This window comes from Maniola hyperantus, chromosome 8 (assembly GCF_902806685.2).
Source record: "Maniola hyperantus chromosome 8, iAphHyp1.2, whole genome shotgun sequence".
Lineage (NCBI taxonomy): Eukaryota > Metazoa > Arthropoda > Insecta > Lepidoptera > Nymphalidae > Maniola > Maniola hyperantus.
In genome coordinates, this window is record NC_048543.1 from 5,051,732 (window position 1) to 5,077,567 (window position 25,836).

At 34.9% G+C, this 25,836-nt stretch overlaps 4 protein-coding genes and 1 long non-coding RNA gene across 5 annotated transcripts; 3 read left to right on the forward strand and 2 right to left on the reverse strand.

Moving 5' to 3' along the window:
- Positions 1-2,316: 2,316 nt before the first annotated feature.
- Positions 2,317-4,641, forward strand: LOC138402628 (uncharacterized). Its single transcript, XR_011236986.1, has 2 exons — positions 2,317-3,314; positions 3,886-4,641. It is a non-coding gene; the product is annotated as an uncharacterized lncRNA (long non-coding RNA).
- Positions 4,642-6,753: 2,112 nt separating this feature from the next.
- DMAP1 (DNA methyltransferase 1 associated protein 1) lies at positions 6,754-9,374 on the forward strand. Its single transcript, XM_034970804.2, has 8 exons — positions 6,754-7,129; positions 7,241-7,404; positions 7,506-7,724; positions 8,041-8,172; positions 8,325-8,591; positions 8,665-8,806; positions 8,890-9,044; positions 9,172-9,374. Exons 1-8 carry the CDS (start codon positions 6,925-6,927, stop codon positions 9,283-9,285), a joined length of 1,398 nt encoding a protein of 465 aa, XP_034826695.1. The 5' UTR covers positions 6,754-6,924; the 3' UTR covers positions 9,286-9,374.
- Positions 9,375-10,141: 767 nt separating this feature from the next.
- Positions 10,142-11,125, reverse strand: Bka (FCF1 rRNA-processing protein Bka). The gene is made up of 2 exons (XM_034970806.2): positions 10,878-11,125; positions 10,142-10,774 (listed from the first exon to the last, which is right to left on the reverse strand). Exons 1-2 carry the CDS (start codon positions 10,878-10,880, stop codon positions 10,163-10,165), a joined length of 615 nt encoding a protein of 204 aa, XP_034826697.1. The 5' UTR covers positions 10,881-11,125; the 3' UTR covers positions 10,142-10,162.
- Positions 11,126-11,633: 508 nt separating this feature from the next.
- MED8 (mediator complex subunit 8) lies at positions 11,634-14,204 on the forward strand. Its single transcript, XM_034970805.2, has 4 exons — positions 11,634-11,902; positions 11,996-12,241; positions 12,615-12,711; positions 13,665-14,204. The coding sequence occupies exons 1-4, from the start codon at positions 11,738-11,740 to the stop codon at positions 13,904-13,906; spliced, it is 750 nt and encodes a 249-aa protein (XP_034826696.1). The 5' UTR covers positions 11,634-11,737; the 3' UTR covers positions 13,907-14,204.
- On the reverse strand, positions 14,200-24,014 carry CCT4 (chaperonin containing TCP1 subunit 4). The gene is made up of 12 exons (XM_034970807.2): positions 23,994-24,014; positions 22,343-22,550; positions 20,946-20,998; positions 20,310-20,399; positions 19,945-20,112; positions 19,108-19,249; positions 18,036-18,244; positions 17,563-17,702; positions 16,924-17,128; positions 15,751-16,033; positions 14,881-15,080; positions 14,200-14,531 (listed from the first exon to the last, which is right to left on the reverse strand). The coding sequence occupies exons 2-12, from the start codon at positions 22,446-22,448 to the stop codon at positions 14,514-14,516; spliced, it is 1,614 nt and encodes a 537-aa protein (XP_034826698.1). The 5' UTR covers positions 22,449-22,550; positions 23,994-24,014; the 3' UTR covers positions 14,200-14,513.
- Positions 24,015-25,836: the final 1,822 nt, after the last annotated feature.

Below are 25,836 nucleotides of genomic sequence, written 5' to 3' on the forward strand. Positions count from 1 at the left end.
TCTATTTCTGATAAATTTATCTGACCCTGCTTTGTTTACTGGACTCTGTGTTTCCTTTAACCACCTCGATAACTACCTAAGGATTGATTTACGGACTCGATTCATGCCTGAACGATTGACCACGGCTACGGATTACGGACTTGTTTTTGCTTTGTGAAAAGATTTTCTGTCGATAGATTTGTGCAGGGAAAATGCCACGGAGATCTCGATGTGTGTTCGGATGTGAGCAATTCGGTAAGTTTAAAATCAGCTCACTTGTAATCTAACACAAATCTCTTAAACGAGTCAAACTCTATGCTCCATTAGTACATTAGGTATTTTATCATGATACTAAATAATTCCTGCGATTTCGTCCACGTGGATATCATCCAAAAAACCATTTTAGAAATCCCGTGAGAAGTCCAATTTTCCGTGATAAAAGTAGCCTACAACCGTCTCCGATGCAAGCTATCTCTTCACCAAATAGATGATGCCCGCCACTTTGTCTACGTTGGTTTAGGGTTTTAAAGAATCCCATGGGAACTGTTTGATTTTCCGAGGCAAAAGTAGCCTATGTCCTTACCTGGATGCAAGCTTCTCTGTACCTTCTAACTTTTATCATAAACGGTTACACAAATTGACTGTGAAAAGCTAGCAGACAGACAGCCTGACATACTTTTGCATTTATAATATTGGTAAGGATTATTGACTACTAATTCTGTACATTTTTTGTTTTGTAATTAAGTGTAGGTACGTAGGTACAACATTAGATATTATTTTGAACTTTAATGACTATGGTTTTTTTATATTTTACTAGCTGCCCCAGCGAACGTCTTACCGCCTAGTCGATTTCGGGCAATTCCATAAAAACCATCCTCGTACTTCAAGGAATATTATAAAAAAAGAATTAGCGAAATCGGTTCAGCTGTTCTCGAAATTTGCGCTTAGCAACACATTCAGTGATTCATTTTTATATATATATTATAGAGATTAAGTAAATAAGTACAATAAGTATAGATAATACAATAATATATTGCATATTTTATGTTACTACTTTTTCAGATGTTTTGCATCACTTTCCAAAACCTGGCCACTCCTCTTTGAAACGATTTCAACAATGGAAAGAGATAGTAGGACAAGATTTAGAAAGCAAGACTGATGATGAAATATATACGAATTATCGAATTTGCAATCACCACTTTGAAGATCGTTTTTTATACCATCACAGTAAAAGACTAGCAAAGACAGCATTTCCTTCTCTTAACCTTGGTGAGTTTTATTTATTAGTTATTACAGTAGAGAGGATTTTGAGAAATTACATTGATTGACATGTCAATAATAGGTCAAAGCACAGATTGTAGAAGCTTGAAAACACTGGCCAAGTGTGGGTCAGACTTGTGCACAGAGGGTCCCATACTTCAGTCGTATTTTTCGACGTTTTGCACGATAAATCAAGAACTGTTATGTAGAAAATAACTGGCCAAGTGCGAGTTGGACACAGCACATAGGGTTCTGTAATACACAAGAGTAAAACAGATCACTTTTCTTAACAAGCCGCAAAACTGTAGAGGTTTATTGTTAATATCAAAAAAATCGACTTGGCAGCGCTACGGGATACCCCACTTGGTATCAAATGTAATAAGTACAAATGTTTCTATGGAATCTTCAAAACTGAAATCTCCTAATGAAGTTGCAGACAGAAACTAACTATGTATAACTAATAATTATAACATAAACACTTCTTCTAAAACTCTATTTTGCATATTTCAGGTGCCATTGATTCAAGTCTAGATGCTAATACAATAAATCAACCAGAAAGTTCTACACATAATCAATCGGTCGCTCAAAGTACCCCATCTGTGGTTCACAACATCCAAGCAGGATATTCTCAAACTCAGATTCAGAAAAAAATAATTACTAGTAAGTTGTGGCCATAAACAACAAATAATACACATACACACATACACACTGGGAGGTTACCTGGCTGGCACCCCACTAGACCTAGGTCTACTTAATTGTTATTACTTGTTTTTATCTGTATTATAAGTATTTTTTGTGTTCCTTATATGTAATTTAATATGTAATAATATCCAATAAATTTAATTTAATTTAATTAAATAAGAGATAAAAAATCTTTACTGTTTAACAAGATTTTAACAAGAATAGAGTATTGAAAATTGTCTAATAGTTAATGTATACTTAATAAAAACACCTTTTTTTTTCAGGAAAAGCTGGTCAAAGACATGTGAATCTCAAAGTTCAGAAATTGTTAAGGAAAATAGTTCATTTGAAAAATAAATTATTCGAACAAAGAAACCAAGTAAAGATAGCAAAAAAATGTCAAAAACAAAATTATTTAACAAGGTTCTAAAATACTTACCTATGCCTGCTCAAACACTTGTAAAAATGCAATTAACACAGCATAACAAAAAAAAGCCGTGGAAGAAGATTTAATCATGCAGAAAAATTAATGTCACTCTCGATATATAAGAAAAGTCCAAAAGGCTATAACTTTTTGAGAAAAATGTTAACTTTGCCATCAAAACGAACATTACTGGATGTCCTTAAACAAATAACAATTAAACCAGGCTTAAACCCTGCGATAATTAAACTTTTGAAAAATGCGGCAGACAAATTGGGGATGGAGCAACGATTATGTGTATTAATCTTTGATGAAATGTCTTTGTCTCCATCCCTACATTTCAATACAGCATTCGATCAAGTAATCGGATTTGAAGATTTTGGGGGAAATGAAATTACAGAGAATATTGCTGACCATGTTTTGGTATTCATGATAAAGGGGCTAAAAGCTAAGTTCAAACAGCCAATTTGCTATTTGTTTTGCAAAAGTGCCACAAAGGCAGTAATATTAAAAAGGTGTATTAAAAACATAATTACACAAATTAATCAAACAGGATTGGCTGTCGTCTCAACTGTCTGTGATCAATCTACAATTAACAACAAAGTTATAAATGAGCTGATAAAAGAGACTAAAGTAGATTGTCTTAGATTAGGCAACGAGCCTAGGGATAGTAGTTTTGCTGTAGAAAATAATAATATATTCCCCTTATTTGATCCCCCACATTTGTTAAAAGGAATACGAAACAATTTACTGACAAAAGAATTAAGATTCACACAGGAGGACGAAGTAAAGACTGCTAAATGGATACATTTAAAGCTTCTGTTAGATATTGATGCAGGAGAAGATGACTTACGAATGTGCAACAAGTTAACAGAAGCTCATGTACTCATAGAGAAAATTCCGAAGATGAAAGTAAAACATGCTGCACAAGTTTTTAGTCAGCGTGTATCAGGAGCGCTACGATTTTGTGCAAGTAAGTACTGTTAATGTTCTGAAACTTTTAAAGACCTGATATTTGAAGACCTTCTTCACTTTAGAATTAATTCATCAGACTTTGGTACTACTTGACTAGCAAGGACTAATCTTATTCTCAATAATTATTTATTAGCAACATATATGGCGCTATTTTACATCTGTAATGTGATGATAGTGCAACTTTAAAACATCCACAACTCCATACTAATATTATAAATGGTTGACGCCAGCTCACTATTGGCTACAATGCATTGTTGCAACAAGAATCGCACAAATTCAGCCAATCACAACAACTGAGATTGTAATAATGATTGATGCCGGTTTTATGAAATCGACCCACAGCCCACCCAATTTTGACGTTTGGTATACAAATAACTTCTTAGGGAAGGACACTACTTTTTTCTCTGAAAATCATAGAGTTCATAGATTTTAAGAAACCTAAATCCACGCGGGTGAAGTTGCGAGCATCAGCTACAAATCCATGTAAATGTGGCCTGACATTTATGTATAAAAAAATATATTTAAGTATTTATTTAAGTATTTAATTTTTAATCTTTTTTCTTTTTCAGAAAATAATTTACTACCACAAGAGTGTGCTGACACAGCCGACTTGCTGCTATTATTTGATCGTCTTTTTGACTCCTTTAATGGAGGGTCTTATAAAAAGACCCATAAAATATATAAAAATTGTTTGAAAATGAACTCTGACCATTTTAAATTATGGGATGAAAGTGTGCCAATATTAAAATCAATGCGATTTAAGATGGAAACAAAAAAAAAAGATGGAACAGTAAGTATTCGTTATGAACAGGTTCCATCAATTAAAAATTGGATCCACAATATTAAAGTTATGAAAGAATTGTGGCTATATCTAAATGAAAAACATAATGTAACTAGTTTGTTAACGCGCTGTTTTAACCAAGATCCTGTGGAAAACTTTTTCTCCTCTGTGAGGAGCCACGGGGCTAGAAACACAAACCCTACCTGCCAGCAGTTTGAAAGTATTTACAAAACATTACTTGTAAATAATTTAAATTCAAGTCACTCATTAGGGGCTAACTGTGAGGAAGATCCTAACAAAATGTTACAAAATTTAGATTGTCTTTTGATAGAAAATGACATCAAAGAGCCCCCGATGAGCAATGAGCCAATGGATACAGATCTAAGTATAGAAAATTTGGCAGATAGTAGTTCAGAAATTGGAGACAAATTAATAATCTCTGAAACTAAAAAGTATGTGACAGGGTTTGTCATAAAAAAGCTAAAAAGGAATGTGTGTAAATCTTGTATAAAATGCAATAATGAATTGTGTGACACCACCCCACCTCAAGCAGATGAATACATACATTCTATCGATATCACAAGGAGATCTCTTTACCGACCCTCGCGTAACTTTTCAAATTGTGTGAGAAATATAATAAAAATAGTAAAAAGCATGTTAAAAAATGATCCTGGGAAAAGTGGCAAAAGTCAAATGATAAAATTATTAGTTGATCAGAGTACAAGTTTTGATTTTTTAACATGTGATACACACAAAGTCAATTTGAAAAATTATATAATAAATTTTGTGATCAAATTGATTATTCACAGCTGGTGCAATAATGTAAATAAAATTTTAAAAGGTAAAAATTCAGATACTGAAAATGATAGCATAAAAATTCAGGCGTTGAGATATTATCAAACACATAAAGGTAAATAATCTATTTTATGCAATCTAATGAAATCAGTAGTTGAATTACAGACTTCGTTTGATAAAACTAGCTTATGCTCGCGACTTTGTCCGCGTGGACTTCACAAGTTTCAACCCCCTATTTCACCCCCTTAGGGGTTGAATTTTCAAAAACCCTTTCTTAGCGGATGCCTACTTCAAAATAGCTATCTGCATGCCAAATTTCAGCCCGATCCGTCCAGTAATTTGAGCTGTGCGTTGATAGGTCAGTCAGTCAGTCAGTCACCCTTTCCTTTTATATATTTAGATAAGGGGAATCATTCAAGCTTCTGTCAACTATTGCACATTCGTAAGTCATCTTCTGCATCAATATCTAACAGAAGCTATATCCGTTTGGCAGTCTTTACTAAATTGTTTTCTTTAGTAAATTGTTTTGTATTCCTTTTAACAAATATGGGGGATTAAATTGTTAATTGTAGATTGATCACAGACTCTTGCCAATCCTGTGTGATTAATTTGTGTAATTATGTTTTTAATATTACTGCCTTTGTGGCACTAGTCAAATATAATATAATCTATATATAAAAGGAAAAGGTGACTGACTGACTGACTGACTGACTGATCTATCAACGCACAGCTCAAACTACTGGACGGATCACGCTGAAATTCGGCATGCAGATAGCTATTATAACGTAGGCGTCCGCTAAGAAAGGATTTTTCAAAATTCAACCCCTGAAGGGATAAAATAGGGGTTTGAAGTTTGTATGAAACTCTGTCAGTTTTGAAGTGTCTATAAAGTTTTGTAGTTAATATTTTTGCAATTTGCAGTATGACATATTTTATTAAGCTCATATGTTAAAATCTCATTGTTAAAGATCAACTCTAAGTGTGTGAAACAGGGGTTCAAAATTTGTGTAGTCCACGCGAACGAAATCGCGGGCATAAGCTAGTAAACATAAATTCCCATCAATAAAATCAATCTAGTAGATTGGTTTTATTGATTACTTGATTTAGTATAATTTATGTTTATTATTTTACAGTTTATTTACAGGGAATTTTATTTAATATAATTTATGTTAATTTTTTTTATTTTGAATATTACAATAAAACTTAAAGCTAGCTTTATGTTAATTATCTTTGGCTCATATAACAATTATTTTATTGTTTTCTGACTACACAAATACACCAATTGTGGTAATAATTTGAAAATTATTAAAAGTAAATAACCGAAAATGTTAAATTTGAATAGTAATTATTTCACAATCTTGCGGGTCTTGAATTTGGGTATGTATTTTATAGTGTTTACATACACTTCGTATTGTTTTCTATTCTATTGTATTTTATGTATCTACCTAGTTACGAATTTATGATAATAAATATTTACAAAACCTTAAAACCTTTTTCTTTCTATAATATAGTTATAATTAAGTAGCTCAAAGAGTCATAGTCTTGTAATATATATTTTTAAACATGTTTTAAACAAACGTTAATGGAATTATTAATGTTTATTTAAAACGTGTTCCAAAAATATAAAATATTCTAGTAAAGTACATTTAAATAGCATTTAAATTTTCGCGCTCTCGCACGCCTAGCGCGCTTTTAGTGCCCTCTAGATGTGAGTACACGCGTAACTTTGAAAAAGAAATCTAGAGTCGCACATCTATTTCTAGTATATAGTAGATAATCTATGAGCAAGGCTATCTTGGCGCGTGGCGAAAATCGGAACTAACGTTGCCGTCGCCTTTGTTCTCCAACAGCGCCCTCCTGTCAATGTCGCTCAAGTCAAGTCACAAGTGCCAAGCCACTGCCAAGCTTTTATTTCGGTCTTTTATTTACATTGTACTATGTGTGATAATTAATATCAATACCTACTAAAAGTGTTTTTTGGGTTTTATAGTTTAATCAAAGTCAAACTCGCGAGTTATCGCGATCAAATACAATGGCAGATATTTTGGATATATTGGATATTGAACAACCAGGAGCATCTGAAATTACAAGAGAGAGTATTATTCACGGCGACAAAGCAAAGAAGAAGTATGTTACAAACAAGGCGGTGCGGCGTCCTGAGGGCATGCACCGCGAAGTATTCGCTCTCCTTTATAATGATAACAAGGAATTACCGCCACTGTTGCCTACTGACACAGGTTGATACACTGCTTGCTAATATATTATACAATTTGTTATTTGTTTACTAGCTAATATTCACAATACATGTGTGATTTTAGCAGGCTAAAAATGTTTATATTTGGGTTTAGGTAAAGCATACAAACAAACAAAAGCAAGGCTTGGTATGAGAAAAGTCAGAAAGTGGGTATGGGCACCATTTACTAATCCAGCTCGCAAAGATAATGCTGTGTTTCACCACTGGAAGAGGGCAGCGGATGAGGCAAAAGAATATCCATTTGCCCAATTCAATAAGGTAACACCTACGTTTCTTCTAAATTTAAATAAGTCTATATACTTGATTAAGTTAAATATTTTAGATTAATCTTATCTTAATATACTTTTATTCTATTACAGCAAGTATCAATACCATCATACTCTGAGTCAGAATATAACCAATTTTTAAAGTCTGAAGACTGGAGTCAAGCAGAAACTGACCATTTAATTGATTTGTGCCAAAGGTTTGACCTCCGCTTTATTGTGATACATGATCGCTGGGACCGTGCCGCTTTTAGAGACAGAAGTGTAGAGGACCTGAAGGAAAGATACTATAATATTTGTGCTATTTTGAGCAAGGTAAATTATTATATGTTTTATACCTAACTAATTTCAAGAAGTTAGTTAATAATAAAAGCTGTAATTTTATAATATGGCTCTTCTAGATTATTTGAGTAATGAAACTGCCAGATGTTCTACAATGCTGTGAATTCACATTATATTATGGGTATTATTACAACAAATTGAAATAAAATATGAATGTAGAATAGAATGAAAATGAAATAATATGATGAAAATGTTGCTAATTACAATTATTATTATTATCTAAGTTTAACTTAGTATCCAACTACTATACTTAAAATATTTTGCCTTTAAACTGATGTACATGTTTTAGGTAAAAACAAATCCTTGGTCCAACACAGTGACCATGGTAAATGGAGAAAAGCGAGTATATCATTATGATGCTGAACATGAGAGGAAGAGAAAAGAGCAGTTGAAAAGACTCTTTGATAGAACACAGGAACAGGTTACTGCAGTTATAGATATTTAAATTCCTTTTTATTACAAGATATTTAAAATATGTATACCAAAAATCTGAGTGTAACATTGCAATCAAAACAAGAAAAAATTAACTGTAACTTTAATTACATACTTTACATTCATTAATTATTCTTTTAGATTGACGAAGAACAAATGTTATTAGCTGAACTGAAAAAAATAGAAGCACGTAAACGAGAAAGAGAAAGGAAGACTCAGGATTTACAAAAGTTAATATCCAGAGCTGACAGTGGCAATGTTGTCTCAAACAGCCAAGCCAATGTTGTCAACGATGGACCCAATACCCCCACCAGTGCTGTCTCCAATATTGCAAGAAGACATGATAGAAAACTGCACAAGAAGAAACTGACATCACAGCAGAGACCAATTCGCACTGTAGAAGCTGTGGTGAGTCATTTGTATATGAAAATAAACCATTCTGTAATGACGTCGTTTTGTCTATGTAAATCCTTTCTTACAGACAGTTGAGTGGTCTGGTATTAAGTTTCCTGAAGCCCGTGGGACTGGAGTATGGTTGCGGTCGCAGCGCATGAAGTTGCCCCCTGGAGTTGGGCAACGTAAATCTAAAGCTCTTGAGCAAGAACTTCGGCTCCTGAATATCGGTATGATAGCAAAATATTTTAAGTTTGTGATATATTTAAAAAAATAGTATATTAAAAATATCAAATATATGTTTAAATTATAGATACTGCACCGACCCCCACAGAAGCAATTTGCAAACATTTCAATGAACTGCGCTCTGATTTAGCACTTTCATTGGATCTCAAAAATGCCCTCACTTCATGTGAATTTGAATTGCAAGCCTTAAGACATCAGTATGAAGCTCTGAACCCTGGAAAGGTAACGTCTTATTTTTTGAATGTTTATTATTTCTTAATTAGTGCAGAAATGATACGTTTGTTCTAACCTGATATTCCATTAATAATATGTACATCTTATTAAATTGGTATATACTATATTGTTACAGACTTTGAGCATTCCAGCATCAATATGCAACTCAAACACTGATGGAGAAGCTAAACCTATTGGAGAAATAATTGATGTTGTTGGTTCTCCAAGTGCTCTGAATACAACTATATAGTTTTACTAATTATTATAAAATATATTGTAAACTTTTGGCGTTAAGTTAACAACTGTATTATAGCCATTTAAAATAAAAAGCTTTCTGAATGTCTTATTTTGATTCTATACTTCCTGTTTGTTAAGGTAGGTAGACCAAACAAAACAGCAATGCTCTCTTTTCCTATGGATGTAGTAAATAAAAAACCGGCCAAGTGCGAGTCAGGCTCGCGCAACGAGGGTTCCGTACTACAGTCGTATTTTTTCGACATTTTGCACTATAATTCAAAAACTATGATGCATAAAAATAAATAAAATTCTGTTTTAGAATGTACAGGTGAAGACCTTTCACATGATACCCCACTTGATATAGTCACTCACTTCGAAAGTTGAAAATACAAATTATTAGTTTATGACCACAATTTAATTTTTTTTGTGTGATCTAACCCTAAATTCACGGTTTTCAGATTTTTCCCCAAATGTCAGCTATAAGATCTAGTCACTTTGAAAGTTGAAAATGCTAATTATTAGTTCATGACCACAATTTAATTTTTTTTTGTGTGATCTAACCCTAAATTCACGGTTTTCAGATTTTTCCCCAAATGTCAGCTATAAGATCTACCTAATTGCCAAATTTCATGATTCTAGGTCAACGGGAAGTACCCTGTAGGTTTCTTGACAGACAGACAGACAACAAAGTGATCCTATAATGGTTTGTTTTTTCTTGAGGTATGAAACCCTAAAAAAAACCAAAGATAGTTTGACAGAGTGGGTACAGGGTCCAGAGAGGGCATTCACTTGTTTGTTTGGTCTAAATACACTTTAACATAAATAGAAATAAATACAGACTACCACAACAGCAATAAAACATAACAATAAAAAAAATACTATTTATTTATCTAAACAGCTCCCTTTGGTGCTCCATAAGCATCTGGCATTCTTTCTATTGTATACTTGTGCTGTGCCACATACATTATTGGCACGCCTGGTATCTTCCTGAGCCTTCTTTTTAAGTCTTTATCATTTGTAGCCACAATGTAACATTTGTGTTGAGTTACTCTTTGTACTATGCAATCGTCTGCATATGTTCCCTTGTGCATACATGCAATTCTTTCAAATCGAGGGTCCTTTATTATCCTTAATGCTACTCGATACTTTCTTCCAAGCTTTTCTAGCTCACCCAAAACACAGTCTGTGACATATGGAATACATTTAGCATACAAACAATCCATCATGTTCTGTACTATATCTAATTTATTTTTTATAGAGAAATTTATAAAATTTGTGTCAATAAGAATGTGATAAGGTGGACCTAGTTGAGTATTATATTGAAAAAATAGAGCTGAACTGACTTGTGGAACTTCACGAATCTTAACTTCATGTGAGTCAATCTTTTTCTTTTTTGGTTCTACTCTATCTTTGGCTTTTATTCTGCTATCTCGTGGATTAATAACTTTTTTCATTTGAGCAAATCTTTTCTCAACAATTTTCCTCGTTTTTCGTTGTTTTCCCTGAAAAAAGACATTTAAGAATTTTTTTTTTAAAAAACATTTCTAGAGGTCAGAACCATTATTCATATTTAGAGGCGAGAGACAAAAATACTTATGCACGCACCATTTTTATTCAATTACAAATGTGCAATGTACTCTTTTAAAATGCTAGAAACAATGAATAGTTTATAAAATTAAGAGAATTAATTCAATAACAGTCTAGTATAATATTGCAGTCTTTAGACTGTTTTATTCCAATAATCTCAGCCAATAATGAACACCGACCAGAAATAAATAATGAACACGCGTAATTTTAAGGTTATGTTATGAAGACAAAATGGCACATTCACTTATATTTTATTTCAGCTGACTACGGCTGTGGATTCTAGCCATGACCACGGAATAATGACAATAGGTCTCAGAATAAATACCTAAATATCTGTGGTGAAAGTAATCTAGAATATCCAGATATCACGGATCAGATATGCAACTGGCGTGGCCCCCTCAGTCCCTCTCGCTCAAGCAGAGGTACTTACTTTTGAAATGTTATTCCGTCTATTTTACGTTCGCTTCGGCTTATGTAGCCTAGTATACTGCAACCAACCATTGCACAATAACTTCAAAAACAAAAATAATAAAACGAATCCATTATTTATTTACAATACTTTAGTCAACATAACCTCGCTTCACGTTGTTTGCCAAATACTCACGTACAAATACATTTTGGCAAACAAAAAAAGTGGCCACGGTGATAAGGACAAAACATAATGATTTTGTCACGTTAAAAAGAGCTTAAATGCATTTAGCTATCTCGCTCTAACAGTAAGTGTCACAATAGGGCTACTCCTTGTTCTGAGGTAATCTAGCTAGTTACCATAGAGTAGGATAGGATGGATGTAATTACTTCAATCCTGTGATTTACATGAGACGGAATTTAGAATTTATTTACCCTTTCACTAATTTAGCTAGTTAGAGCCTCGAAATATGCAACGTGAAGAGAAACAATTAGAAGCAACTTTACATGCGATACTAAACAGAGTGAATGATCTTAAAAGTGCTATACAGGCCTTAATTACAAAGCTAGAAACTGAATATGAAACTATTAATTGGCCTACGTTTCTGGATAACTATGCCATCTTATCGGGCCACGTAAGTTTAAATCATAAGTATTTTTAACTTTAAAAAAATACAAATATTTCATCATAACTTTTTCTTGTTCTAATTCAAAACTCTCCTCATTAGTTGACAGGTTTAAGTAAAATATTACAAGCCGAATTAGCACCATCACTGAAATCAGTTGTGGTGTTGCCCTTGCAGCTGGGATGTGAGCGAGATGAGGAACTAGCACGGCTGACAGAGGGCCGTGTGCCAGCCTGCACTCATGACTTGGTTCCAGATTTGTTGCGCACTAAGCCTGAACCCCAGGCAGAACAGAGGCTACAACAGCTTAATCATAAAGCCAGTACCCTTAATTTTGATACTGCACAGGTGAAACCTTGTATAATTTTAATTTTATCTTCAGAAACTGACTATAATGAATCAGTTTTAAGGCCTGTGTAGACAATGAGTCCATTGTCTGCGAAAGACAAACGTGGGTCACCTAAGCACTGCATCATTAGTCACATGATGGACTCATAATACAGTACAGCAAAACACCTACCATGTTCTGACTAAGCTGTACTAAAAGATGAGGACTTTTCTTTTGTGACAATTATTGTCCGTTTACACAGTCCTTAAGCATTACATTTTTGCTGTAGGATCTTAAAAAATTATTACCTTGCATAGTGATCTCCAATTTTTACATTTAATACTAAACCAAACTATTAATCGGGTTTTAACTTAAAACATTACTTGTTGACAGAAACAAGTGGCTCAATTTACCAAAGTTGTGAGCCATGTGTGGGAAATAATATCAAAAGGTCGAGAGGATTGGGAGGGAGAATCAATGAGATCTGCAGGTATATAACAGAGAGAGAGCCAGCGCATCCCAGACTTTCGGTATTTCATAAAAGCTGAAAGTCTCAGCGTTTTGTCCCCAACACTGGGAGGAAAGTTTGTTTGGATCATTATGGCTTTGTGAGATAACAGATAATAACGGCAGTTACGCACTCATCCTATCTGAGTCCGTGAAAATACGTTCCTTTTTGTTTTGTATGGGAGCTTATGAGATATGTCGTAATAATCTATAATCACTGACGGAAGTGCAGTGAGTAATCGCCGTAAAGGTGTAAAAAATCTTACGTCAAAGTATAGTCTTTTTTTTCATTTTCTTCAGAATAGTATTAGAAATCACGTCATGCATTGCTAGACATCGTTAAACTTTTAAATTCTAAAGAAAATATAAAAAACTTAAGACTTTATATATACTTTGACGTAATTTTTACACCTTTATGTTATCTCCCAAAGCCACCATGGTTCAAACCAACGCTCCTCCCAGTGTACTGGACAATATGCAGAAAAACTATCGGCTTTTATAAAATAACGAAGGTCTGGCACGCGCGGGCTCTTGGTCCATTAATATAGTAAAGATATTTTGATATGTCTACTAGCTGACTCACCTTAGCCAAATAGAAACCCAAACACTATGTATCTATACTACTATTATAAAGATTTGTTTGTCTATAACTATTGATAACTCTGAAACTACTGATTTTAATAATTCTTTCACCATTAGACAGGTACTTTATCCAGAAGTAACTTAGGCTATACATCATATACATATTATATGTAATTATAGGTACTTATATCAAATTTCACCCAAGCTAACCGAGGTGAATCAACTAGTAATAACTAGTTTCTAATCATTTGGAAAAAATTAGTATTTTTTGTGACTAGAATGCAGCAGGCTGATCATACATTCTACTGTACAGTGATAAGAAACAGTATAAAGTATGTGTTGCTTTCTTTTAAGGTATGCAACCCACTCACAGTATTGCTGACACTCATGCGTTGGTCACAGCAGTTGGAACTGGAAAAGGACTTAGACCTGGAATGCCTCCCAGTTTACCACCAGGAGTTGGTGGGCCTGGCATGGGTCCCACTCGTGGGCAAACACCACAGATGGGCCCTGCTGCACCGACCATGCCTAAGGCACCATCTGCTATCAAGACCAATATCAAAGCAGCTAATCAGATACATCCTTACAGGCAATAGAATTTAAATACTATGCATTTCAATTCAGAAGACCATCGGCAACTGTAACTAGGATACACTCTCAAACCTGTTTGATTTAAAAATACATAAGATATTTATTTTAAAGAAAAAAAAAGAAATATGTAAAAAAAAAACAGTACAATAAAGAAAAGCTGCAATTTGAGTTTAAAATAAGTGCTATCTTTAGTTGAAACGCATAGTACAATACAAGTATAGTGCTTTGTTAGCAGCCTTCAAGGATATTGAAAAAATCACTATTAACTGATGAGATTTATTTAATTAAAACGCATGAATTTTGTCTTAGTAATTTATTAATAAATTAGTCTTCTAAGGCTCCTTTTCTTCCTTTTCTTGCAATACAAGCTCAAAAATGCATCTCATTTGTTTTAAAGTAAACAAATAATAATTAATTAATTCTTCAACATAAATTGAGTGAATGTTAATCTAATACACTGGCTTACTATATTACATTCCATAATAAGTAATATTTTTATTAATAAATCCAAAATTTACAATATTTTGGTGATGTTGATAAAAATAATACTTCCATTGTGAGAAACTATTTGATTGAATAAAAGCAATTAATTATTTTTGACTGCTGACATCCTTAATTAATTGTATTGACCTGAAAGTAAAAAAATAGGATTAGTATTACATACTTGTAAAACTAACAAGATACCTAACCAAAATTGTATCAAACTTTTTTGATAATATTATATTTTTTTTGAAATTTTGTTGCCAGTGCAATCATGCATCAATGAAGACAATTATTGTGACAATCAATGCTGAGCAATCCCAATTTTTGAACCACTACAATATTTAGAATTTTGGTAATCCCTCTAGATAAAAATCACAGGGTTTTGGGACTAAACAATGATGTCATTTTTTCGGTTCTAAAATCCACTGAGACTAGCTCCCTCCCGGGATGCAGAAAAGTTTAATAGAGCAAAGTTAGTGGTGTAAAGCATACTCACGATGTCGTCAATCTTAAGTATGGCGCGCACAGTCTCGGTGGCGAGCGCGAGCGCGGACGCGGTGACGTGCAGCGGCTGCAGCACGTGCTCGTGGCGCATGTCGGTGACGCGACCACGCCGCACGTTGACGCCCGCGCCGCTCTGCGCCGCACTCGCGTGCGCCGCGCGCAGCTCCGTCACCGTCTCGATCGGGTTCAAGCCTGCGACAGACAAGCACCCGACATCACAGCGTAAATCAAAATGTACAAAGCCACACTGATTTCGAAAAAATGACGCAGACGTTTTTAAAGCTGACTATAGGCATGTTGTTATGTACACAGTGGATAGATATTGGGTTGTCTTTGCTGAATAAAGGTACAAGTCCGTAAGTTACTGCAGGCAGCAGCAGGCGACGTATCGTTAGCCACAGAAGGTACTTCATAATACAATATAGAAAAAAAACGGGCCGAATTGAGAACCACCTCCTTTTTGGAAGTCGGTTAAAAAGAAACCAGTAGTGTGGCGGCGACACCCAAATTGACACACTCAAATTAGTATTTTGTGTGTGCGAATTGTGCTCGAGATAGCACGAGTATCTGTTGTTCTTGTGTTTAACATCTTAACGTCAAGCAATAAGGTCTGCATTTCATTGGTGTATAATTGGTTTAACCAGCGGTTTTTCTACAAAAGTAAATAAATAAAAATATTTTTTATGTACTTTTGAATCGTCAAATGCATTTACCACTGGTTCGGAATGACTTTCCTACCGAGAAGAACTAGCAAGCAAGAAACTCTGTGGTTGCTCTTTCCTTAGATTTGAAACACAAACGAATTTTGTTTGATGCAACTTATAAAACTGGTAATATTGTAGCAGACTCTAGTGGCACTCACCAGCGTTCTCCGCGAGCGTGGAGGGAATGACCTCGAGCGCGTCGGCGTAGGCACGCAGGCAGTAGTGGTCAGCGCCGGGCGCGGCGATGGCGGCGCGCGCCAGCACCGCGGCCGCCGCCGCCTCGGGCGCGCCGCCGCCGGGCAGCAGCGCGGGGCGGCGCGCCACGCAGCGCACCACGCACAGCGCGTCGTGCAGCGAGCGCGCCGCCTCCGCCACCACGGCGCCGCTCGAGCCGCGCACCAGCACCGACACCGTGTGCCCGCCGCCGCCCGCGCCCGTCATCTAGCGGTCGTTATTGCTACTTTTAAATCATTTTCATTTGGTGATTTTTTTTGCTTACAGGGATTTCTCAGGTGTCTTTTCACTGAGATTTTTCACTTACAATCATTTGCTACATTAATTTAATTAGGAACTATGATCAAGAACACACATTCACAAATGAATTGTTGCACTTGCAATCATATTTTGTTAAATTAATTTAACTGGATGTAAATATGAAAAGGCTTTTCCCGTGATTGAGACTAGTGAAATGGTTTACTTATTTTATTTTTATTTTTCATGTACCAAAATTGTAGTTACAAAGTAATAATAAATTAAGTTACATTGCAAAAGCTTATCTCCAAACAGAGATTTAACATAACCATCACTAGTATGAATGAGCAACGAGGCAGATAAGCCCTTGGATTTAATTGGTAATTATCTCCTGAATAACATTAAAAAAACTGTTTTTTTTTTTTCATTTTTAGACTGCAATCAAATCTGTTGGCATATTATGATGCCTATTTACTCTTGACTTTAACTTAGGTGTCTATATTAAAGGAGTATGGAAAACAGTTCACATTAGAAGCAAATCTCTTTGTCTGTGTCCATGAAATTATGTTACATCTGTCAACATAATATTTTGAAGATGTACTTACAAAAGTTGCAATAAATTTGTCTGAAATTTTTATTTTGTTTGCCACACAAAACAAAACTTGCACAGCGTTGCAAGACTGATTAGGATCAAACAAGTTGCAGGAAGCTGCTGGATTCAGGCGGCACAAGACCATGGAGTGAATGGCCCAATAAAAGACCTATGTCCAGCATCAGACATCTATCGGTTGATGATGATGATGATGATGATGATGATGATGATGATGATAATGAGAGCATGATTGTATTATCTTAATTACCTTGATGTATCTCCCAGCAGGTTCATTCACTTCCTCAACAAGGTCTACATTGACCAGGTTTTCGGCAGTGAAATGGTCCAAGGAAGCAATTGGCCTACATCCCAATGTTTTGCAAACAAACTCAATGTCTTCCCGCTCGATATCTTTAATGACCATGGTCTTGATTTTGTCAAGGAAGTGGACAGCGAGATCCGAGAGTGCATCTCTGCAAGAAAGAAAAATCCAATTATAAAAGGATAATAATTCATCTACACAATCATTTTAAGTATCCGACCTCCAGATTTAAAATAATTCTGTGGAAATCAATTGAAAAGTAATTGAAACACAAGAAGTAATAAACACGGAGATATACATAACTATAAATTAATATGAATACTAAATGATGCCAGTGACTTGTCAGAGTGGATTTATGTTTTTGAAAATTCCATGCAATCTTTTTGATTTTCTGGGATAACATATGACATGTTGATTCATGGATATAAGCTGCCCCCTGTTCTAAGAGTCAGTCGGTTCAGTAATTGTGGTGTTAAGAGTAACTAACATCCAAACTTTCATATTTATTTATAATAATAGTAAGAAGAAAGATAATATCAGTATGGATTGATCAGAGAATACAGTCTAAAAAGTGATTAAACAAACCTCAAAATGGACTTTTGAACCAAAAGTACATTGCACCCAGCTTTTTTAATTTGCTTCACAATGTTTAATATGTACTGACGCTCTTCTTTTAACACTCTGTCCATAGCAGCATAGTCTGACACAATGACGTTGTGGTCCATCTGTTACAAAATTATTCAATCAAATTATAAACAACATTAACATTTACAACAATAAATTTTTTTTTTCTATAAGAAAAGTTTTGAAACAGACCGAAATGGTGTTCCACAACTTGATTCATGTATAGAAAACATTGAGTAAAAATAATATTTTGTGAGAGTCTATTTGACCTCAACCACCATTCGATGGCCACCAACAGAATCCAGTGGAAAAAATAATTAAGGGAAAGATTAACTTTAAAGGTAGCATCAGTCCAAGACCACGATTTTTAGCAATGAAAGAATGACAGGAGAGACTATAACGACAAGAAGCTTCGCTTCTAAAAAAGCCCTTACATCAGTTTTAGGCGGCGAAATGCAGAACTGTATGAGGCCCACTTTGGCCTTCTCGATGCGGTGCGGGCCGTTGACGTTGGCGGGCCGGCGCGGGATCACTAGCCCGCGCACTAACTCCGTGTCCTCCACCGTGCCGCCTATGCGCTCGATCACCTTCACGTCGCGCAGGTCCACGCGCGCGCCCGCGCCGCTCGCCCCCGGCTCCATCACTGCACATATACCGACCACGTATTTTTATTCATTCCTATTTTTGTCATTCCATCACACCTGATGAAAGGCGATGATGTGGCCTAAGATGGGGCGCGTTAACCTAGAAGATGCCTATTTACTCTTGTTTTAAAGATACCTGGATTTGGTAGGAAAGAATATTTCAAACCTTAGCCCATGCGTATGAGAAATGATAAGCAAAATGTTTCGTGATGACAAACACCAAAGCAACCGATACAGCTCGACGGATTGCGATGCGGCAATACACGGAGCATATATAGCTCAAAAATGTCGACCTCAGACCAGAAAGCGCAGTGTTGCCACACACTAAGTGGACAGATTAGAGATGGATCATTTCACAGGCATGTCAAAGATCACATGAAAAGCCTTTTCATATTATGTAACACTATATACTTATCAAAAGTAGCCTGTGAAAAATAACAAAACAAAATCTGTTTGAAAATAATTATGAATTGAAAGTAATATTTATTCCCGCTTTATTTTCAAATATCGCACGCCCATGGTCTTCAACCCTACAAAGAAGATAAAGAGTGCGATCGAGAACAATCGCATCGCTTCGTGTTAGAAAGACATTAACATCTAGTTAAATTAATTTATGGTACATACGAAAATTTACTTTCTGTGAAACATCACTGTGAAGAAAAAACTAACTTCATCAAATGAAAATACATAATTTAAAAGTAGCATTAAAATAATACCCATTCTACTGCACATGCATCAATAATATTATTATGACTGTAAAGACCAGAGTGGAAGTGAACACTTCCAAACTTGGGACAGTTTGGAAGTGTTCACTTCCACTCTGAACACTTCACTTCACACTTTATATGAATATCTCACTGACCTGAACAAATAGCCTGAACAGCTATCGGGGCTAATATAGTTGAATGCTGGGACACCACTTTCGAATTCAAAGATGTAGCAGCCGCTTTCAGTAGTGCATCCTCATTTGACAGATCAACTGGAGTTGACATGCCTTCTACAACCTGTTATAAATAATTGATTGTTTATCTATTATGGATCTAGATGGTAAGTGATGATGCAGTCTAAGGAAGATGGCTAAGAGACTGAAATAGCATAAAGCAGATGGGTATAGCAGTCTGAGTTTGTTGTGGGCTCTTCTCAGACCTGGGTGCGTTTGGAAAACTCGTAGCTTTAGTTTTAAGTTTGCGTAATAACTATCACCACTATATCTTAGAAATCCAACATCTGACCATCAAAAAGAGTTATTAATTACCTATTTAAAATAAATCATTTGACTTTGACTTTGAATTACCCACATTTTTTGGAGCTTCATAAATACGAAATTTATGAATTGAGGGGCAATAGGTACTTTGACAAAATATCATCAGAAATAGATATAGCCAAATCTAGTCTATTACACACAAACAATACTAAAACATGAATCTAAAGTTCTCTTCAGTGTACTAAAAAATATTACCAGTTTTCCATATTCTAAAAGGAAACGCTGACTGACTGACTGATCTATCAATGCACAGCTTAAACTACTGGACGAATCTGGCTGAAATTTGGCATGCAGATAGCTATTATGACGTAGACATCTGCTAAGAAAGAATTTTTGAAAATTCCACCCCTAAAGGGGTAAGATAGGGGTTTGAAATTTGTGTAGTCCACGCGGACGAAGTCGCGGGAATAAGCTAGTAATATATCAATAAATAACCTGCAGTGCCATTTGCAAGGCTTTCTGGAAACCATCAGATATAACGGTGGGATGGATGCCCTTTTGAAGCAACTTCTCAGCAGCATCAAGCAAAGCTCCTGCAATCACAACCACCGACGTTGTGCCATCACCTGCTTCTATGTCTTGAGCTCTGGATAGCTCTACCAGCTAAAATTAAACAAAGACAACTTAAAACGATTTTTGACTTATAACTGGGATAGTTGCAAGAGATTTTTGCTACATAATTAGGTGCTCTAGCATTAAAAGGTTGTATACAAAATATAACATGCTATGAAATAATCCTTATTCGAGCAAATAAAACTATCTCTCTTCCAGATATATTCTAGTCATATTTGCAACTGTACCATTTTTGCTGCAGGGTGAATCACACTCATCTGTTTGAGGATAGTGGCACCATCATTTGTTATAGTTACTTCACCATTGGCTGCTTGAATCTATAACAAAAAATAATAATAAGGGACACACAACCAACACACAGCAAATTGTCAATAGTACTTAGCAGTGTATTCTGTTGTACACAAATCTAGGGATTCATTATGGTAAAATGACAGTGTAACTATCACAATCAGGGAGAGAGAATCAACAAGATAGAGATTGATTCTTGGTGAAAGGTATTTTATTGTTCTTACTAAGCCTTGTCATGTTGTGTCATAGTCCGGCAAATCAGTACCCTTATTATAAATGCGAAAGAGTGTTTGTTGGTTTGTTGCTTTGTTGGTTTGTCCTTCAATCAGGTCGCAATGGTGCAACAGATTGATGTGATTTTTTTGCATGGGTATAGATAAAGACCGGAGAGTGGCATAGGCTACTTTTTATCCTGGAAAATTACTTACAAAAGTACTTTCCCACAGGATTTTTTAAAACCTAATTCCACGCGGACAAAGTTTGTAAATATTGTAATTCATAGAGGCTAGAATACTATTGGCAATTATTGCCATACATTTGTACATAATATTATTTTACTCATACTATATGCTTACCATTTTATCCATGCCCCGGGGACCCAGACTGGTGCGGATGGCATCAGATACGGCTGAAAGATAATTTTTATTTATATTACATTTGCTATATTATTATATTATTATTATTTGTTATACCTAACATGCCAATATTAGTCTAAAGCTTGTCTAAAGCCTCTTATACACAGACAGTTCTATCTTCAGTTTCACTTGACTGGATAAAAATTTGTGGAAAATGGAACAAAATTAGTCAAGTGCAAGTCAGACTTGCACAGAAATGGTCCTGTACCATCGTACAAGAAATAACTCTTTTTAATTTTTTAAAATTTTCAAGGTGGCAATTTTGAAATTCAATAGACTGACACATCCAATCTGGCGCCTCCAAGGACCTACCTAGGGACTACAAATTACATAGAAAACAGACCTCAATTAAGGATTATTTTACAACAATGTAATTAGTTAATTTTTTTGTAATTCCGGTACAAGCCCTTGACTGCAATCTGACCTGGTGATAAGTGATGCAGTCTAAGATGGAAGGGGGATAATTGTGATATGTTACAGTTATAAAAAACATGTAGAACACAAACGCAAATACCTATACATTCCCTTTATGAAATGCTTAATTTTATTTATTATGCATTTTCTACACAAACCAGTATATAAGTTGATTGGGGTATTTTTTTGAAGATATTTATGTAGTTTATTAGATTCTAGTACCGTAGACCTATTCCACTTCTTGATACGCCTTACTCACAACCTTGAATGGGAAGCTGGAAGAAATCTCTGTTTAGAGATAAGCATTTCCAATGTAACTTAATTTATTATTACTTTGTAACTACAATTTTGGTACATGAAAAATAAAAATAAAATAAATAAATAAACTGAACATTCCAATAATCCAGCACCCTCTGGTTTTGAATAGTCCTGATTAGTGAGATTCTTCATTTGTTGTTGCAACAGCAATAGAAATAAACAATCTATGAAAAGTTCAGGTCTCTATGATTCATGAGATACAGCCCAGTGGCAGACAGATGGACAGATGGATATTATATCAGGTAAGGCCAAACTGAGGCAAGCCATAGGTTTGCCTGTCCAGTTTGGCCTCTCCGTGTATGGGCGCTCTTGACACTGACTAATATTTTTTTCAGAAAATTTAGAAACCATTTTAGAAATGATAGTTTAGGTTATTTTCGTCAAATTACGGGCTCTAATTAAATACTTCTCATGATTTTACTACTAGTTTTAATATAAAATACAAAAGTGATAACAGGTGATTGAAATATGCGCTGGTTCAAGAATTTGACAACTGTAAAAAACCAATACCGGTTACCAGCTAGTGAAATCAGTTATAAGTTTCATTTTCTGTAAGTAATTTATTATAAGTACACATAGATACGAATATTATTATGTTAACTTACCTTTTGCGGCATTTATATTGCTGAGGCGAATATCAGTAGGTTTGCTTTTATCTTTATATACGCCTGAATTAACTTTAGCAGAATCTCCTCCAGCTTTTGGAGCCATTATTAGATAAAATTCAGAAGAAATTATAAGATAAATATAGAGATTAATACAGATTTATTTCATCAAACCACTGAAAATAAAATGACCACCCACAACAGTTTTTGCTTGACACCAGGGTCTTTTCACTCAGTACATTTTAGCCACAATACAAAATCGCACAGGGTACATTGACTCAGACTTAGCTCGACAGATGGCACTAGTAGTAAGTTTTGTTGCCAACCACGCGCAACAGGTGGCACTACTTGTAAATTTTGTGGCCGGTCAGCAGTGTGACCGTTTGTGGCAGATTTCTGCCATTTGGGCAGATTTGGCTCCTAAATTTTTGAAAAAGCTGACGATTTAACAAAGTGGTAGATTGTGGCAGATTTCAAGGAAATCCTTATTATTTTTCTAATCTATCGCCCCACTTATCTTATCTTATTATTTTTCTAATCTATCGCCACACTCACGCACACACAGTTAAAGTATCAATTATTAATCTTGGCAATCTATTTTCGTCCTTATTCAAGCAATTAGCAAGAAGTGAAATGTAAAAATTCTTAAATGTGATGGATGAATGCAATAAAAAAAATATATGAAAAGACATTGCTATGCTAGGAGAGTCAGACTCAGAATAATATTAATAATTAATTAAAAATTCTTAAATGTGATGGATGAATGCAATAAAAAAAATATATGAAAAGACATTGCTATGCTAGGAGAGTCAGACTCAGAATAATATTAATAATTAATTAAAAAGCAAATTCGTAACGTTTTTTTTCTTTTTAAAAATTACACGGTAATTTACACGGTATTCTTTTAGCTCATCCACCGTAATTTAATCAAGAAACACCGTATTTTTAACCTTACAACACGGTAATTCTTGATTTACATATGGAAACACTGGCACAGTCACAAATTGTCAAGTCTGTGGTCTGTGTCTATTAAATTATATCTATAAAAATTATTTATTTTCAACCACTTTTTTCCGAGGTTTTCCATTATATCAAGGTGTTTATGTGATATTTTCCAACGACTTGACTTTGTTAGTTGGATTTTGGTGATTCTGTTATAGTGAAGTGACTTGTGCTTTATTTTGAACTCTGACAACTCTACCGAGCAACTTTCTTTATTTCTTTGTACCTCTTCAGCTATTCGAAACTGCAAAGTATGGATTTACAGTGCATTGTGCTGATCTGGATGTGATGGAAAAAGCCATAAAACAAGAAAAAAGAAGAGCTCTATAAGTACCTAACTAATATAACCCCGACTACGTTTCTCGGACTACGATTTGCTGTAATAACAGAAAAAAAGTGTGTGCCCAGTCATAAAAATAAATAAAAGATTATTACCTTATTTATGTGTTTTATTGAAATTAACCATAGAAAAATAGAAATAAAAGAAAATTTAAAACCTATATATAGGTACCTATCTAGGTAGCGTATATACTGTACCTATAGGGATTAGTATATATCGCAGATCCTGTAGTTGCAACTTAGCTCAATAGATGGCGTTACCAAAAAATAGGGACTGATGACTCTATACCCGTATATTCAATGTACTCTGTGCTTGACACTTGCCACTTTTTTTCTAGTCGGTGACTGACGTCTGACAGTGACTGATCAACAGTCACTTGTTTTGAAGTTGTTTTGACAAGGTTTTGACTTTTTTTTTGTGCAAATTGTTTTTTTAACGGGCTTTGCAGCTCTGGGTTCTATTTACCTATCCTCTCGCTCAAGCAGACGTACTTCCTTTTATTTTACGTTCGCTTCGGCTGTAGTATACTAGGCTACAGCCTAGTATAGGTACTCATACTGCAACCCACCATTGCACAATAACTTTTCTTTAAAAATTTGAGTCAGAACAACTTCACTTCACATTATTTGTCAAAATCTCACGTACAAGATAAATCTTGACAAACAAAAAAGTGGCCACTGTGATAAGGACAAAAAAATAATAATTTTGTCACGTTCTAATAAGAGCTTAAATCTGAATTTAGCTATCTCGCTCTAACAGTTCGGATCTTAATAGGGCAGAGGGCTACTTCTGCAGGTATTTATTCTGAGGTTCTAGCTCTTTTTAACCGACTTCCAAAAAGGAGGTGGTTCTCCAATTTTTTTATGTAATTTTTTCCAAGTTTCTGGACCGATTTGCAAATTATTTTTTTAAACAACAGAGGATGTTTTGGTGGTTGTCCCATAAAAATTTCTGGATCCAACTCTTCAATTCTGATGCTGCAGGGTTACTGCCCGCCTAAGTTGCCAAGATTCACGAAGTGTTCATAGTGAATTAATGTTGTACGTACCAAGCAAAGACTTTATGCTTGAACTCCAAGTCCCAACTCCTCAACCCTGATGATGTAGAGTACAGAACTCCTAAACTATAGTGATTCAGGCACTGCGGATGATGCAATATTATTTTTGGTGACAAGCATAGACACCACTCCATTGAACTTCGGATCCCAACTCCTCAATGCTGATTCTGCAAGGTACTGAACTCCTAAGCCGTGGGGATTCGGGAATTTCTGATGGTAAATTGATATTTTAGGTATCAAGCAACGGCTTCATGATTCCACTCCTAGACCGAACTCCTCAAACCTGATGATGCATGATACAGTACTCCTAAAGTACCTATAGAAATTCAGGAACTGTTCCTAGGGAAATAATATTGTAAATGTCAAGCATAGACTTTGTTGAATTCCAAGTCCCAACTCTTCAATCCTGATGTTGCAAGGTACTGAACTCCAAAGCCGTCTGGATTTGGAAAGATTTGCTGCTGAATTGATATTTCAGGTACCAAGCAATGACTACTTACACTAAAAAGCTTAATAAAAAAAATATTAAAAAAACTGACTTCCAAAACCACTACAAAGTAAAAAATAGGTAACTTTTGTTTCTAGTTTCAACACGTGTAGGCATAGATTATCTACTATATACTAGAGATAGATGTGCGACTCTAGATTTCTTTTTCAAAGTTACGCGTGTGCTCACATCTAGAGGGCACTAAAAGCGCGCTAGGCGTGCGAGAGCGCGAAAATTTAAATGCTATTTAAATGTACTTTACTAGAATATTTTATATTTTTGAACATGTTTTAAAAAAACATCAATAATTCCATTAACGTTTGTTTAAAACATGTTTAAAAATATATATTACAAGACTGACTCTTTAAGATACTAAATTATAAAACACTATAGAAATAAAAAGGTTTTAGGGTTTTGTAAAATATTTTATTTTCATAAATTCGTAACTAGGTACATAAAATACATACCCAAATTCAAGACCCACGAGATTGTGAAATAGGTAACGCTCAAATCCAAAATTTTTGGTTATTTACTTTTCATAACTTTCATATTACTACCACAACTGGTGTATTTCAACGATCTTCAAACTGGTGATTGCAAATTTGATA

Bases quoted from the DNA above. Each gene is read 5' to 3' on its own strand.
- CCT4 (XM_034970807.2), bottom strand. From the start codon at position 22,448: ATGGCTCCAAAAGCTGGAGGAGATTCTGCTAAAGTTAATTCAGGCGTA. The intron at 18,245-19,107 runs GTCAGTGAGATA...GTATATGTGCAG, and splicing joins TGTTCAGGCTATTTGTTCAG to TGATGGAGCCGGGGGCGAGC. The intron at 15,081-15,750 runs GTGAGTGCCACT...TGTCTGTCGCAG, and splicing joins CACGCTCGCGGAGAACGCTG to GCTTGAACCCGATCGAGACG.
- DMAP1 (XM_034970804.2), top strand. From the start codon at position 6,925: ATGGCAGATATTTTGGATATATTGGATATTGAACAACCAGGAGCATCT. The intron at 8,173-8,324 runs GTTACTGCAGTT...TTATTCTTTTAG, and splicing joins TTGATAGAACACAGGAACAG to ATTGACGAAGAACAAATGTT. The intron at 8,807-8,889 runs GTATGATAGCAA...TTTAAATTATAG, and splicing joins ACTTCGGCTCCTGAATATCG to ATACTGCACCGACCCCCACA.
- MED8 (XM_034970805.2), top strand. From the start codon at position 11,738: ATGCAACGTGAAGAGAAACAATTAGAAGCAACTTTACATGCGATACTA. The intron at 12,242-12,614 runs GTGAAACCTTGT...ACTTGTTGACAG, and splicing joins TTAATTTTGATACTGCACAG to AAACAAGTGGCTCAATTTAC. The intron at 12,712-13,664 runs GTATATAACAGA...CTTTCTTTTAAG, and splicing joins AGAATCAATGAGATCTGCAG to GTATGCAACCCACTCACAGT.